We start from the raw sequence: 16,234 nt of genomic DNA on the forward strand, positions 1-16,234 counted from the left end.
AACATAGTGTATTACCTAAACAAAACTTCACAATTTAAAAACTGTGCTAGATATTAAAAAAAAATTATACCCATGTGATAATTATAAAAAGGTTGTTGGGTGCTTGAATAATTCCTACCTATCAATATTTTACCAGATTAACAAAAAAAGGTTACCTTTGGAGTGCGCTGCCTGGTGGATATGGTGTCCAGTATTGCAACAGCATCCCTTTCTTGACGTAACATTGTATAGCATTCAGCCATTTTATACTTCACTTCAATCTCTGATGGCAGACACTAAAATGAACATAAGAAATTGTTACTTAAAGACTGTTCCTGAATTACATAGTTACTTGTTACTCAGACTCAGAAGAAACCACTCCATTAAAGCTCTGACTGTACAGTGCCATAGACAAGGTATTTTTTTCTTCATTGATTGCTTCTTTGAATATTTTCTCAACAATTCAGGAATAGTAGAGAACAATGTTGCTGCACTCGATTCAAGTTACAGAAATGACAAATATTTTACATATTCTGTACAGCATTTTTTTTAAAAATAAAAGACATTTCTGCACATATTCCTATCCAGACAACTTGGCAAGTATATATTTAGAAAAACTGTAATTATGACCAGTTTTACCAGTTTGCAACTTTCCTTCAATTAACATGAAAAACTGTGACTGGGCATTGAAGTGGAACGCCCAGGCAAGTGTCCAATAAATTCGTATTAAAATATGATACCTAGTTTATAGACTATAGCAGCAGCTTCCCCTTAATATCTTGATATCCAACCAACTCCAGGATGGTAATTGTGAAAAATAGTTTAAAGAGAAATTACTACTTCTTGTGAAGCTAACCTGATGTAGCCTATACTGGTCAATGGTTCCTTCACATACAGAGAAATGTGTGCGCGAATATACAATGAAGAAATTAATAAAACAAACCATACTAAGTTACATGCTCTTTGAAGTGGTGAAGGATAAAGATGAAATGTGAAACAAGCTATTGAACTGAGGTACAAATAAGTCAAAGTGAAATGTTTGAAAAAAAAGCTACCAACTTCTGAAACTTTTCTGGCTCTCTGTTGACATCCCTACAAAGTAAACAAAACAGATCCATTAGGATAGGTCAAACAAAGCTTATAAAGACACATAATCTAAACATGAGAACTGGGCCTTTGAATCTTGCTAGCAATATCTATGAATAAACAACAATTCTGTCAAAATGATCTGCATGTCTTATAATTGATGACGATAAATATTTTGCTAGCCTGTCCAACAGCTAAAATATTTCACAACACTTTGAAAGCAGTGATCTGAATGAAACAGTTCTACATAAATGATTTAGCTTTATTACTACTTTAAGGGATAATTCATCATTAAATTACACAGATTACAAGCATCAGGTTAGGGTTACCAGATCTCAGGCTGACTAACTAACTATGAAACGGCTGCAATTAGCTTCGGAAAAAATGAACTTAGAGAAAACTAATTAAATCTGCCAGGTTCCCATCCCTGATAGGGCAGGGAATAAAAATAATGAAGTAGTTTTCTTCTAATACTAAATAACAGAACTCTAAACAGGTGTGCATCTATCCAGATATATTTATGAAACCTCCCTTTAAAATGATAAAACTATAACCAACATAACATTGCTTTAATGAATAAATATGGAGATATAATATTTATGGTACTGTACTCAAAGCATAAAATTCAATAAATCTGATAACTGGGTTGTGAATAAAAACAGAAAACAACAAAGAACGCAGTCAAATTGCTCTAAAAAAAAACAAACAGTTCTTTAATGTTCTTCAGGGAAACAAGACTGTCACTCCTACTAGGCGCACACAGCAAGGCTGTGTACAGTTTAACTCAATTCGATTTGAACAGGCAGTCTATGACCCTATAACTAGGAATGTGGATAAATTCAGGTTTACCTACAGTTAAAACAAGTTTAAAAGCTGTGCTGCAGAACAGCCTAGGAGTTCCTGAAAAAAAAACTTAGCAATGAGGAAAATAAAATCACTGCAGTGCACCCAAACTCTCCCCAATTTACAGCACTTCTCACTGCTGTAGTCAGGGTTTATCATATTGGAAGCCAACAAGAAAGATTTATTGTTTTTCAAATCAATGGTATTTACAATGTTCCATAAAAATAGGCCATATGTAGTCTACCAAATATTGGGATAGTTAAGAATTCTCAGAATCCTGCATGTCAGCAATATGAATCACATCTTCAAAATGTGTGAATCAAATAGATTTATGGTTTGAGAACAGTGAGATTAAATTTTCAGAGAGTATCCCCAAAATAAACTTCGTACTGTACCCCAGAGCTATTAGCTCAACTAACCAAACTTAGTTCTCAAAACAGTAATTAAGATCTAATTTGATCAAGAAAATAATTTGGTTCATCTCTTTATTTGCCTGAACAGTTTTACTTTTGTGATTATGAATAATATGAAGGCCTTCCAAGTATCTTTGGCGAATCTCTTGTTGCACTCATTATACAGGAGCTTGAGCGGCCAGTGAGCTGGTTAAAGCAATGAGGAGCTCAGCCAATTTGATCAACAAGATACCAGGTTGGATTCCTGCCGTATAATGATTTACCTTACGGGGAAATTGTAGGGGCATTACTACTGGCCTCATCACTGTAACTACGTATGCATAGAGCATCTTTACCAAACAAAACATTATCAAAACAAAATCTGACAGCAAGGCACATACAAAATAATTAGGATAAATGATTAAATGTTTAGTCAAACAGGTAGATTTTAAGTAGTAAATTCAAATACAGAAAGGGGTACAATGATTTAGAAGATTTAGGGAGGGCGTTCCAGAGTTTAGGACCTAGATAATTAACTGCACAACTGCGAATGGTGAAGCAATGAAAGAGGTTAGAGAAGAACAGAGATCTCAGAGGATTGCAGGTCTTGATGAGGTTATGGAAATAAGGGGGAAAAAAGAGACTATGAAAGAATTTGAAAACAAGAATGAAAATCTTAAAAAAAAAGCACAGCTGGTACAGGAGCCAATGCAAGTCAGTGAGCAAAGGGGTGATGGGTGAATACAAAAGAATTTGGATAGGTACAAGAGTTCTGAATGCAGCATTTGTCAGAAAGCAATTGGCTGCAATTTATGAATAGGTGTTTATACTGTTAGACTTATAACAAGTTGGGTAAAAATTTAACATTTAATAGGCAAACCAGGACAGAACTTATACAGTTAATGCTAGAGCCATAGGGAATGTTGCCAAACAAGAGACCTAGGGATGCAGATGCAGGTAGATAGGGTGGTGAAGGTGACCTTAGCCATGCTCGCCTTCATCGGTCAGAACATTAAGTAGATGAGTTGGCAGGTCATGTTACAGCTGTATATGACACTGGTGAGGCTACTTTTAGAATACCACACACAATTCCAATTGCCCTTTTATAGGAAGGATGTTGTTAAACTTGACAGTATGCAGAAAAGATTTCAAGGCTGTTGCCAAGACTGGAGGGTCTCAGTTATAGGGAGAGGCTAAATGGGCTGGGGTTTTTTTCCTCTGGAGCGTCAGAGGCCGAGAAGTGATCTTATAGAGGTTTATAAAATCACGAGTGGCATGGATAGGGTGAATATCCGAAAGTCTTTTTCCTAGGACGGCTGGGGTGGGGGGGGGGGGGGGGGGGGGGGGGGGGGGGCAGCAAACTAGACAGAATAGGTTTAAGGCAAGAGGGGAAAGGTTTAAAGGACCTGAAGCTTAACTTTTTCACGCAGAGGATGGTATGCATACGGAACGAGCTGCTAGAGGAAATGGTAGAAGTGGGTACAATTACAACATTTAAAAGACATCTGGATGGGTATACAAATAGGAAGGGTTGAGGGGAATATGGGCAAAATGCTGGCAAATTGGACTAGGTAAGATTGGGATGTCTGGTCAATGTGAACAAGTTGGATTGAATGGTCTGTTTTCCTATGTATGTTCTATATATCTCCAATCTAGAATAATCTAGAACTGAGCATATTTTATGTAATTTTGGAAGATACAGTTGATTCAGAAGCAAGTTTAGTTTGGGAAAATCTTAAGGGATGCAAGGAATAAGTCACTTCAACAGAACAGAGTTTAGTTTATGAATATTCCAAACTATGGAGAGTTTGGTTAGGAATTGGCAGGTTATTAAAATGGAGAACGTTTAGACTTTCAGATGCATGAAAAGTTCATATTTGCAGACTTTGAATGGATTCACTGCCTCCACAGTCCAAAGAAACGGTTAGATGTCAGTTATGTCCACCCCATGAACAATTGAGACAGGAGTGTAATTTCTTTGAACTTTAATCTCCAAGAAATAGTATTGGAAAAGAGGCTGAAACTTTATTTTGCTGTTAAGATCATTCAAATTATCTTTTCTATTTAGGCAGCTTGTGTTTTTAAAAATGCTTAATTAATTTCCATTATGTTGCTAAAGAAACTACAACCTCTTGTGAATTAATCTCAATGATGAACCCTAACTATCCCCAGCCTTTAATCATGTAAAATAAATCTGTCTTGATAGATCAGATCTGAGAATGAAATGAATTACCCAGTAGTATCATCAGCTGTGATCATAATATCACATCACCAAAGCAGCATGTAGATGAGAAAAAGAGACGGGTGCAAAAATGTACATTCTTGGAGGAACCCCAGTATACTTTTGAATTGTGCAAATTGTTGTGTGATAGAGGGATTACTAAGCAGGAAAGAATGGTGAAGAGATTCAGGATTCCTGCTCCTGGTCACTGCCCAAACATTTGCTGGAAATCCATCAACACAGGAGCTCGGTAAGGTGATGGGTTCAACTAACATGCAACCTAAAACAGGCACATTGACAATTATGATCTACACTGACAAGAACAAAAGACATTTCAAATACTGCTATCCAGGAAGCTGAACACCCCAAGCAAACAGTTAATAGGTTTGAAGTGTAAAAGAGTTGAAATAGGTATTTAGGAAGATGCTTTGAAGCCAGACTTCCAAAAGACATTTTGGAATGTAGCAGAGAATAGGGATCCGGGGACATTTTTAAATTGGCAAACTAGTGAAATGCCACAAAAGCAAGTGCTGGGACCTCAGCTATTTACAAACTACTTTAATGACTTAGACAAAAGGACCCACTACGATATTTACATTTGCTGATGATACAAGACTAGGTGGTAATGCAAGCTATGAGGACAGAAGAGGTTGCAAGATGATACATGAATGACAAATAAGGTGGAAGACAGAATAAAGGAAGGAAGTGTATAATTATTCATTTTCGGTGTGAAGCAAAGCATAGGTTTTTTTTAGAAACGAAATAAGTTTTTTAAAAATGTTCAGAGAAATTTAGATATACACCTAAAAGGAACGATGCTAGCGTGCAACTACAGAAAGCAATTCGAAAGGCAAATGACATGTGAATCTGGCCTATAATGAAGTATAATAAAGAAATCGTGCTACAATTGTATGAAATTTGGTAAGACCACACCTAGAATACTGTGTACATGTTTAGTCTACATATTGGACGTTATTATGTAAATTCACTAGATTAGTTTCTGGAATGAGAAAGTTGGCTGAATAAATTGGATAAAAGAATAACAGGAGATATAATTGAAACATAAGGAATTTGACAGGGTAGATAGAGATATTACTTCCCCTGGCTGGGAAATTTAGAACATGATCCCATATAGAGTTTCATAATCTAAAGACCCAACATATGGGCATTTCCTGTATTTACAAACGGCTACTTTCCATTGTCCTGAATTATGCTCCAACTTGAAAACAAATTGACTTGCAAACAGACTGCAGAACAGAGCCTGTTCACATCCGGGGAAATGTCAGTACTACATCTGTTATGTCAATGTTCATGCTATTTAGCTTTTGGTCATTTTACTTCAGATTAAAGTTCAGGTAGAATATATCAAAAAATCTCTCATCTCTTCCTCTATGAATCATAGTAGAAAGTGACGCTACATTTGGAGTAACACATAATACCTACTAGCTTATTCTACAAAATCAAGTCAGTAAACTGGAAACAATATTAAATTTACTAATACCAAGAGACTCAAAAGGAACCATATAACTTATGATTTGGAGATGCCGGTGTTGGACTGGTGTGTACAAAGTTAAATAATCACAACACTAGGTTATAGTCCAACAGGTTTAATTGGAAGCACACTAGCTTCGGAGTGACGCTCCTTCATCAGGTGATAGTGGAGGGCTCGATCGTAACACAGAATTTATAGCAAAAATTTGCAGTGTGATGTAACTGAAATTATACATTGAAAAATTGATTGTCTGTTAAGCCTTTCATCTGTTAGAATACAGTGATAGTTTCACTTCTTTCATGTGTAAATTACAAAACCTTTTTTTTTAAAAATTGCATTCTCGGGTTAGCTGTTAAAAATGGTGATAGTTAGACAATATGTTGAAGGTGTTAGCCCCCTGTGTTCTCTGTCTATGACCTGATGTTTAGATTGATTCTAATCTAAAAAGTGAGATAACAGAGTTTTAGAAAATTCATGCAGTTTTTGAGCAAAGTGCAATGTAATTCTGCAAGTACAAATTCACCCCATAAAATATATGCTTGCATGTGGGTCTTTGTGTGTGTGTGGCGGGGAGAGTGGCGGTGTGTGTGTGTGTCTTAAGTCTGTGAGGGGGTGCATGTGAGAGTGTGGGAGTGTGTGTTTGGGTGTCTGCATGTAGGAATATCTGTGTGTGTGTGTAGAGCAATGGTGATCACCTGTAATATTACATTAACCCAAGGTCCCGGTTGAGGCCCTCCCTATGGGTACCAAACTTAGCCATCAGCCTCTGCTCGGCCACTTTCCTCTGCTGCCTGTCCCGAAGTCCACCTTGGTGGATGGTCGCCTGAAGGTCCGAGGCTGAATGTCCTGGACCACTAAAAAGTGTTCCCCAACTGGGAGGGAACCCTCCTGTCTGTTGATTGTTGTGCGGTGCCCATTCATCAGTTGTCATAGCCTTTGCTCGGTTTCCCCAATGCCTGCAACGTATAAGATAGACAACGTTGGCTGAGTTACATGAGTACCTCCCATGTACACGGTGGGAGGTGTTCCCACGCGTAATAGTGGTATCTATGTCCACAATCTGACACGTCTTGCAGCATCCACCGTGACAGGGTTGTATGGAGTTGTCCTGAGAGCCAGGCAGTTTGCTACAAACAATGATCTGTTTGAGGTTTGGCAGTTGTTTAAAGGCAAGTAGTGGAGGTGTGGGGAAGGTCTTGGTAAGATGCTCATCCTCATTGATAATGTGTTGCAGGTCACGAAGAACATGGTGTAATTTTTCAGCCCCTGGGAAGTACTGAACGACGAAGGGTACCCTGTCAGTTGCAGCACGTGCCTGTCTCCTGAGGAGGTCATTACGGTTCCTTGCTGTGGCACGTCGGAACTGGCGGTCGACGAGTTGAGCATTGTACCCAGTTCTTGTGAGGGCATCCTTGAGTACTTCCAGGTGTCCATCACATTCCTCCTCATCTGAGCAGATCTGGTGTACGCGTAGGGCTTGTCCATCGGGAATGGCTGTTTTAATATGTTTTGGGTGGAAGCTGGAGAAGTGTAGCATTGAGAGGTTGTCTGTGGGTTTGCGGTAGAGTGTGGTGCGGAGGTGTCCATCCTTGATGGAGACGCATGTGTCCAAGAATGAGACAGACAGTCACGAGTAGTCCATGGTGAGTTTGATGGTGGGATGAAACTTGTTGATGTCACTGTAGTTTTATTGGTGATTCCTCGCCATAGGTCCAGAGGAAGAAAATGTCGTCAATGTACCTGGTGTACAATGTTGGTTGGAGATCCTGCATAGAGAAGAAATCTTGTTCGAACCCGTGCATAAAAATGTTGGCATATTGGGGTGCAAATCTGGTCCTCATGGCTGTTCCGTGTGTCTGGATGAAGAATTGGTTGTCAAAGGTGAAGACGTTATGATTGAGGATAAAGCGAATGAGTTGTAGGATGGTGTTTGGAGACTGGCAGTTGTTGGTGTTAAGCACTGAGGCTGTTGCCACGATGCCATCCTTGTGGGGGATGCTGGTGTAGAGTGTGGAAACGTCCATTGTGACGAGAATGTTCCTGGTTCGACTGGTCCGTGGGTGCTGAGTTTCTGTAAGAAATCCGTAGTGTCGCAACAGAAGCTGGAGATCCCCTGTACAATAGGTTTCAAGATGCCTTCCACATAACCAGAGAGATTCTCACATAGGGTCCTATTGCCCAACACGATGGGACGTCCCGGTGTGTTGGCTTTGTGTACCTTTGGAAGGCAGTAGAAGTCGCCAACATGAGAAGTACGTGGGATGAGGGCGCGTAGGGAACTCTGAAGGACTGGATCCAAAGTTCTGATCAGTGTGTTTAATTCACAGGTGTGTTCTTTGGTCGGATCAGCTGGTAGTTGCCTGTAGTGTTCCTGGTTGTTCAGTTGTCGGTACACTTCCTTGCAGTAATCTGTTCTATTCTGAATGACAATGGCTCCTCCTTTATCTGCTGGTTTGATGACAACGTTGTCATTGGTTTTGAGAACCTGGAGGGCATTGCGTTGTGAACAGGTGACGTTTTGCTCTACCTTGTGGGTACGGCTGATGAATCTGGCATTTATATATTTCCTGACAGTTTAAGCATACATGTCAAGCCCAGGACAGCAGCCCTCCAGTGGGGTCCATGTTTAAGTACTGGAATTTCTTCCAGGATGTTAGTATTATCTTACCAAACAAGACAACTTTCAAATGAGATTCTATCATCCTACTGGTTTTAAAAGTACTTTCATTCACTCACACCATGAGCTAGCCCTGATAAAAGTCAACAAGTTGCTACCAGTGTTCTTAAATCAGGATGTAAAAAGGCATTCTACTGGCCTATAGATCACCCTCTAATTTCCCTTTGTTCCTTTTGAAGAGTCGCCAGTCTCTGACACTGTTCTCCCTGAAGCAGTCTCTTCCAGTACTCCCTGGAAGCTCACCGCAGACTTATGGGCAACCACTCATACAAACAAAAACTGCATTTATACATCATCGTTCATGACCAGCATCTCAAAAGTAACAGCCTGCTGCACAATGTGGCCTCCATTTTATTAGCGTTCAAAAAAAAATACTGCCCAGTGCAAAAAAGCAATTTGTTGCATTGATCCACAGCAACTGTTAGCTTCAAACAAGCAAACCTATGCTATATCTAGTACACACATGCTATTTTGGTGACAGTAAGTGTCAATGCTTTAAGCATTTAAAACACAATTACGGATTTGAGATTTATGGAAATTTGTTTGACATTTATAGTTCTGTTTTATTTAGTTATTCAGACACATCAAATCTCAACGTAGTGGACGCTGATGCTTGGATATTCAGACCCACAGTATAGTTGTATAAACCACAACTTTTTTTTCTATTCCTTTTGCTTCCGAAGCCTGTGCATCCTTTCCCAGGTGCAATATTAGCCAGATCTGCTTTTCTGGTGGCCATTGATAGAGTGTTATCATGAAGAAGGTGCATTCAAGCAAAACCAATTCATGTGTATTCAGGCAGAACCAGTTCGTGTGATGAGAGTCTCTAATAAGTGCATGCAGCACAACATTCTTTCATCACTTTACTGAACTCATTTTTGTAGCTGTCCAGTCCTTCCCATTGCCAAACTCTTTCCTCTAAATCCCTATTATTATTGGCAGTGTCTTTCCCTAGATTCTCCTTCCTGAACTTCTTTTGTCCTTAAGATTCACCTCTTGCTTCTACATTCCCATAAAGTTGCTAACCATTCAAATTGCTCAATGTTTAAATTAACCTGTATCGCACAAAACTGTCACCCTTCCAACACACCACAACCAACCTCTCTCCTTTCCAAAGTTTAAATTTTTAGCTTAAGTTCTGTCCTCATCTTTCCCACAACTCGATGCTTTAATCTTTCCAATCAGACTTGAGCCCTGCATTACTTCCACCATCATCATACTCCTACCCATCTTCACCCATTATCCATTACAACTGGATTTATCACTTTAAATCCAACTATTCCAAAGTAAACTAAAGCAAAATATCGTGGATACAAGGTTCCTGAAATAAACACAAGAAATTGCTGAGTTCTCAGCAGGTCAGCAGCGTCTGATTAAATGAGAAGATCTGTCACTTCTTCCTTAAATGGAGACCAATTGAAAAACATATGCCCCAATATTGTAAGTGACCAAATACCATGGTAAACAACTGCAAAGTCAGACTCCTTTCTAAGATCTAACTTTCCCAGTGTTACCATCAGCTAGGATCATAATAACTGCAATCAACATTCAGTATAAAACCAGTGACTGTCAAAAACAAGATATTAACTCTGTTGCTCTATCCACAGATGATGAGATCTGCTGGGTATTTCCAAGATTTTCTGTATTTGTTTCAGATTTCCAGCATTTGTAGTACACTAACTATCAACTCCCTGTAAGGACTCCAACCTATTCTCCCAGTTGATCCAGCTCAGTCACTTCAGCAATCTTTTACACCTGTAGATGTTGATGTGTTCTTTTTTGCTGAGTGATTCCAATACATTGGTTGATCCTATCCATTCTATTTCCTGCACTCAACTCTCACCTATGTCTTCCCCCTACCAGCCTCTATGTTCAATGTTGCATTCTCTACCGTTTCTATGACCTTCCAAGTGATGCTACCTCCAAACACATCTTCCCTTTCAGCTTCCTGTAGTGACCATCCCATTCTCTTTTATATCACTCTAACACTTTCCCCTTCTCATTAAACTCTCCAAGCATGCATTGAAGATGCAACACCTGGCTTTGTAGCTCCTCTCTCTATATTGTCCAAAACTCTCAACATTCTTCCATGGTGAAAAAGGTATTTCTTCAAATGTAATATACTTTTTTTTCCCCACTCTCAATGAGATCTTCCTTACATTGGAAAGACCAAACAAAGATTGGGTGTTTGCTTTGTGAAACACCACTGTTCAGTCTGGAGTTTCCATTTTATGTCATTTTACCCCTTCAGTTTGCTCTCATGTTAACTCCTCTATCCTCAGCCTTTTGCAGCGTTCCAATAAAGCTTAGTATTAGCTTGAGGAAAAGTACTTAATCCTTCAGTTAAGTATTCCCCAATCACTGGATGCAGAAAGAGTTCAACAATTCAAACTGTAGTGTCATCCCCTACTTGTTTCTTTCTTCATTTTGGATTTAGTCTTCTATTTCTTGTGTTTTTGGTTTTCATATCGCAGTTGTTCAAGTGCAAAGTTAAAATAATCCAACTATCACAAACATAAACTAGTTATGTAAAGACATATATGTGAATTCTGCGAATTGACTATTCTAAATAACTGGTAGTGAACAGATTTTAAAACATGAACTGCAGAGCACAATGGGATATACAGTTCAATGAAGCTGACAAGGTTATTGCACAAAGTAGGAGCACATGGTATTAGAATTAGCATGGTTAGAAGATTATCTAAATGGCAAAAAGAAAAATCAGTTTGCATAAATGGGTCTATTTTAAATAGGTAGGATGAATGGGGTCTGTGCTTGGCCCTCAACATTTTACAATTTATATCAACAACTTAGATGGGAGGATTGACTACAGGATGGCACATTTCCAGATGACAAAGAGAGGAAAGTTCATTGTGAAGATAACAATAACCAAGAGGCAGATTGATATAGATAGGTTGAGTGAATGGACAAAAATCTAACAGGTGAAGTATCATGCAAGAAAACAAAGATACTCTTCTTGCTAAAGTTAAGAAAAAAGCAGACTATTATTTAAAATGGTGAACAACTGCAGAATTCAGAAGCAATGAGGAATCAGGATGAGTTACAAAGTAACTTTGGGGAGGTACAGCAAATAATTAAGGCGGCCAATGAAAATTATCCTTTAATACAAGTGGAATTGAATATAAAAGGATCTTCTGCGTTATTTATATAGAATACTGCTAGGCTACATCTTTAAGACTATGTTCAATCTTGATCTCCTTATTTAAGGGAGGGTGTAAATGCTTAGCAACAGTTGAGAAGAAATTTCCTCAACTGATATCTGGAATGAGCACGTTGTGTTGTAAGGAAAGATTGGACAGGCTGGAGTTGTTTTCACTCGAGTAGGGGTTGATTTGATTCAAGTTTATAAGATCCTAGATGGTCTTGGCAAGGTGGACATGGGAAGTCCAAAATTCGGTAAGGTTCCACAAGGTAGATTAATTAGTACAGTTAGATCACATAGGATTCAGGGTGGGTGTGCCAATTGGATTCAAAGTTGGCTTTACAATAGGAGACAGAGATGATTATTTTTCGGACTGGAGGCCTGTGACCAGTGGTGTTCTGCAGGGATCAGTACTAGGTCCACTTTTGTTTGACATTTATATAAAGGGTAGTGAGTGTGGCGCTGGAAAAGCATAGCAGGTCAGTCAGCATCCGAGGAGTAGGAGGATTGACGTTTCGGGCATAAGCCCTTCATCAGGAATAGGCTTCTGGGCTGGGGGGTTGACAGATAAATGGGACGCGGATGGGGAGGTAGCTGAGAATACGATAGGTAGATGAAGGTCAGGGAGAAGGTGATAGGTCGATGAAATTTGGGGAGAAGGTGATAGGTCAGCAAAGATGGTGGAGCAGATAGATGGGAAAGGCAATGGACAGGTCAGGAGGACGGTGCTGAGTTGGAGGCTTGGGACTGGGATAATGGGGGGGGGGGGCGAGGAATGAGGAATCTGGTGAAATCCATGTTAACCCCATGTGGTTGCAGGGTCCCAAGGCGGAATATGAGGCATTCTTCCTCCAGGCGTCAGGTTTGGCAATGGAGGAGGCCCAGGGCCTGCATGTCCTTGGTGGCGTGGGAGGGGGAGTTGAAGTGTTCAGCCACGGGGCAGTGGGATTGGTTGGTTGGTGCGGGTGTCCCAGAGGTGTTCTGGAGGTACAGGTAAATTTGTCAGATATGGAGAGATCCTTTGGGGTCTTGGACGGAGGTGTGGTCACAAGTTTTCCACTTCCTGCGGTGGCAGGAAAAAATGCCTGGAGTGGGGTGTGAGCTGGTGGGGGAGGGGGGGGGTGGGGGGGGGGAGGAGGCGCATAGACCTGACGAGGGAGTTGGAAGAAATGGTCTCTGGAATGCTGATAGGGATGGGAAGGGAAAAATCTATCTTGTAGTAGGGTCAGTTTGTACGTAGCGGAGGTAGCGGAAGGTGTGGGTGGGGTGGAAGGTGTTCTGACCTTGTTGCATTGGTAGGGTTGGGGTTCAAGAGTGGAGGTGCAGGAAGTAGAGGAGATGCGCTGGAGGCCATCATCAACCATGTGGGAAGGGAAATTGCGATCATGGAAAAAGGAGGCCATCTGGGATTTTCTAAGGTGAAATTAGGTCATCCTGGCAACATATGCGGGGGAGGGGGAGGCATCAGGAATAAGGATGGTGCTTTTACAGGAGATAGGGTGGGAGGAGGTGTAGTCTAGGTAGCTGTGGGAATCAGTGGGCTTGTAGCAGATGTCCGTGGTTAGTCGGTCACCAGAGAAAGGATTTATATAAGAATATAGGAGAATTAGTAAATTTGCGGATGTCATCAAAATTGGTGGTATAGTGGATTGTGAAGAAAGTTATCTAAGATTATGAAGATCAGTTGGGTCAATGGGCTGAGGAGTGGCAGATAGAGTTTAATTTGGATAAATGCAAGGTATTGTATTTAAGTAAATAAACAAAGGCAGGACTTATAATACTTATGTTAACGGTAGGGTCCTGGGTAGTGTTGTAGAACAGAGAGACCTAGGAATTCGGATATATAATTCTTTGAAATTTGTGTCTCAGGTCTCCTACCTTCAAGCCAATTTTGTATCCAATTGGCTAGCTCCCCTATGTCATCTAACCTTACTAACAAGTCTACCATGCGTAGAGTCTTGTCGAACGCTTTAAGATGAGTGGAAGCTTGTGCAAATTTGGAACACTGCCTTAGAATATTGGAAGTAGGTTTGTTGAATATTTCTAAGATGGAGGGAGGCAAGGGAACCAAAGGCCACCAAGGACTGATGGGAACAAGGAATTCTGAACTAAAAAAAAACAGATCAGCTGTGATATTACTGTTTTTACTCTTAATTCATATGTTCTCAACGCAAAATGGGGAAGTAAGAGAGAGTTTCTTGCTAATGGCCAACTCAGAAAAGCACTTCCTAATCCCTGGGAGGGATTTACAGCTGTCATTAAACTATGGGGGTCGGGCTAAAGCACAGGATGCTTCATACTGAAGCCAAAACTGAAAGCAAAACATGGAAGTATTCTATTCTCTACTACCGATGTTCCATAACTCACATGGACAAACTCTCTGCAGACCATATCTGGATTTGAAATTGGCTATTGAGAGTTATTTTTTTAAAATGAAAACTAATAGCTTGAAAAACGCACATAGCAGCAATTTACACATTGACACAGATGTCTTGTATTCCAACACAAAAGCAGAATCCACTAGAATGGAGCACTTAGTCACACTACCATTACGGATGGTCAATTTACAAATATAATTCGGTATAAAAATTACAAATTCAGATTTTGGAACAGTCATCATAGAATCCCTAGTGTGGACCCAGCCCATTTAGCACATCAAGTCCACACTGCTCCTCCAAAGAACATCCCAAACAGACCCACCCCCCATGCTATCCCTGTAACCGTACATTTCCCATGACTAATTCACCTAATTGGCACATCTTTGGACTGTGGGAGGAAACCCATACAGACACGAGAAGAAAAAGCAAACTCCACACAAATAGTCACCAGAGGTTGGAATCAAACCTGGACCGCTGATGCTGTGAGGGACCAGGGTTACTGGAAGAATGGCACTCAAAGCGATGCCCATTTGGAGAGCTGGCACAGACATCATGGGGTAAATTGCACCTTGCGGCATTGTAACAATTCTAGATTAGATTAAATTAGATTCCCTACAGTACAGAAACAGGCCCCTTGGCCCAACAAGTCCACATTCTTATTTTATTACTCATTCATGGATAAGGGCTGGCCCTAATTGCCAAGAGGGCAGTTAAGAGTCAACCACATTTCTGAGAATCTGCAGTCACATGTAGGCCAGGCCAGGTAAGGACCGCAGTTTCCTTCCCTCAAAGGCATTAGTGAATCAGATGGGATTAATTCAACAATGGATTAATTCAAGATTTTTATTGAATTCAAATTCCACCAACTGCTGTGGTGTGTTTCGAACAGAGGTCCCCAGGACATTACCTGGGTCTCTGGATTAATATTCTAGTGGCAATACCACTAGGCTATCAACTTCCTGTGAACTTAATCTCAGTTACTTTGTTTAGCACACTACATTTTATTCTACCAAAGGCACAGTCTCAAACAACATCAATTAAATAACATATTTAGGAATGTTTATATGCCTTACAGAATAGCAAAATTACACTTTCCACTGATGTTCAATTCCAGCTGTCAAACAATAAATGATTTGAGGACCATTCAATTTGCTACCAAAACTGAGAATAAGAAAATCACTGATTTTGGATTGCTAGATCTCCTTTTCCTAGAACCAGGACAGCAATGATTCTTCATTTACATTGCAGTGATCCTTGTATTAGGACATTGGTGGGTAGAGATGGTAAAAACCAGGATTTGTGTACGACTTGTGTATAATTTAAAATTATCTAATCAGGGTGGATGTGGGCTGAAATAACTGTTTAATAATAGGGAATCACCCATTTAAAATAGAGATGAGGAATTTATTTCTTCCTCTGTGTAATGAGTCTTTGGAACACTCTTCTTGATGAGGGTCTTTCAATATTTTTAAGGCAGAGGGGGCTATGTTCTTGGTAAGCAAGGGGTAAAAGGTTAACAGGGCAGTCAGGAATGTTGATTTGTGGTCACATTCAAATCAGCCAAGATCTTAATAAATAGTGAAGAAGATTCAAGGGGCCAGCTTTTGTTCATTGTTTGATGGTTGTACCATTTATCCACTAAAGCAGGCTGATTACACATCTAAGCAAAAGTACTTTCAGAGAAGCAAACGTAGCTAATCAGAAAAGTGACTGCAACGTGGCATTTTTAAAATTCTAATCAATGCCCTGCTTTCTATGCCTAAATAACTGATTTTGTTTTAAATTTAACACTGAAAAAGGAGTGCTGGCCATGCCTGAAGGACTCTAGCTGTCAGAAAATATTTCTTTTGCCCTTCACCTCCACTGTGGGCTATGTAATTATACAGTTACAAATGAGTGTAATTCAATAACTTTCCTATAAACCATAAAGAACTTAAAAACCTCTGTAAAAGGAAAATGGTGCAGATATAAAACATATGAAAAAAAACAGAAACTGCTTGAAA

The 16,234-nt window shown here is 39.9% G+C and overlaps 1 protein-coding gene across 3 annotated transcripts in view; it reads right to left on the reverse strand.

Annotated features, from left to right (window-relative positions):
* anapc7 (anaphase promoting complex subunit 7) overlaps positions 1–16,234 on the reverse strand; it is a 52,906-nt gene that overhangs the window by 32,384 nt on the left and 4,288 nt on the right. For 2 of the 3 annotated variants that reach the window (XM_072587495.1, XM_072587497.1), the window contains exons 3-4: positions 1,039–1,071; positions 156–275 (exon numbers count right to left, since the gene is read on the reverse strand). In XM_072587495.1, the coding sequence (XP_072443596.1) occupies positions 156–275; positions 1,039–1,071 (153 nt within the window). The remainder of the gene's footprint in view (positions 1–155; positions 276–1,038; positions 1,072–16,234) is intronic. The other variant, XM_072587496.1, reaches the window with a different exon arrangement.

The sequence above is a fragment of the Chiloscyllium punctatum genome, chromosome 17 (assembly GCF_047496795.1).
Source record: "Chiloscyllium punctatum isolate Juve2018m chromosome 17, sChiPun1.3, whole genome shotgun sequence".
In the NCBI taxonomy this organism is placed as follows: domain Eukaryota; kingdom Metazoa; phylum Chordata; class Chondrichthyes; order Orectolobiformes; family Hemiscylliidae; genus Chiloscyllium; species Chiloscyllium punctatum.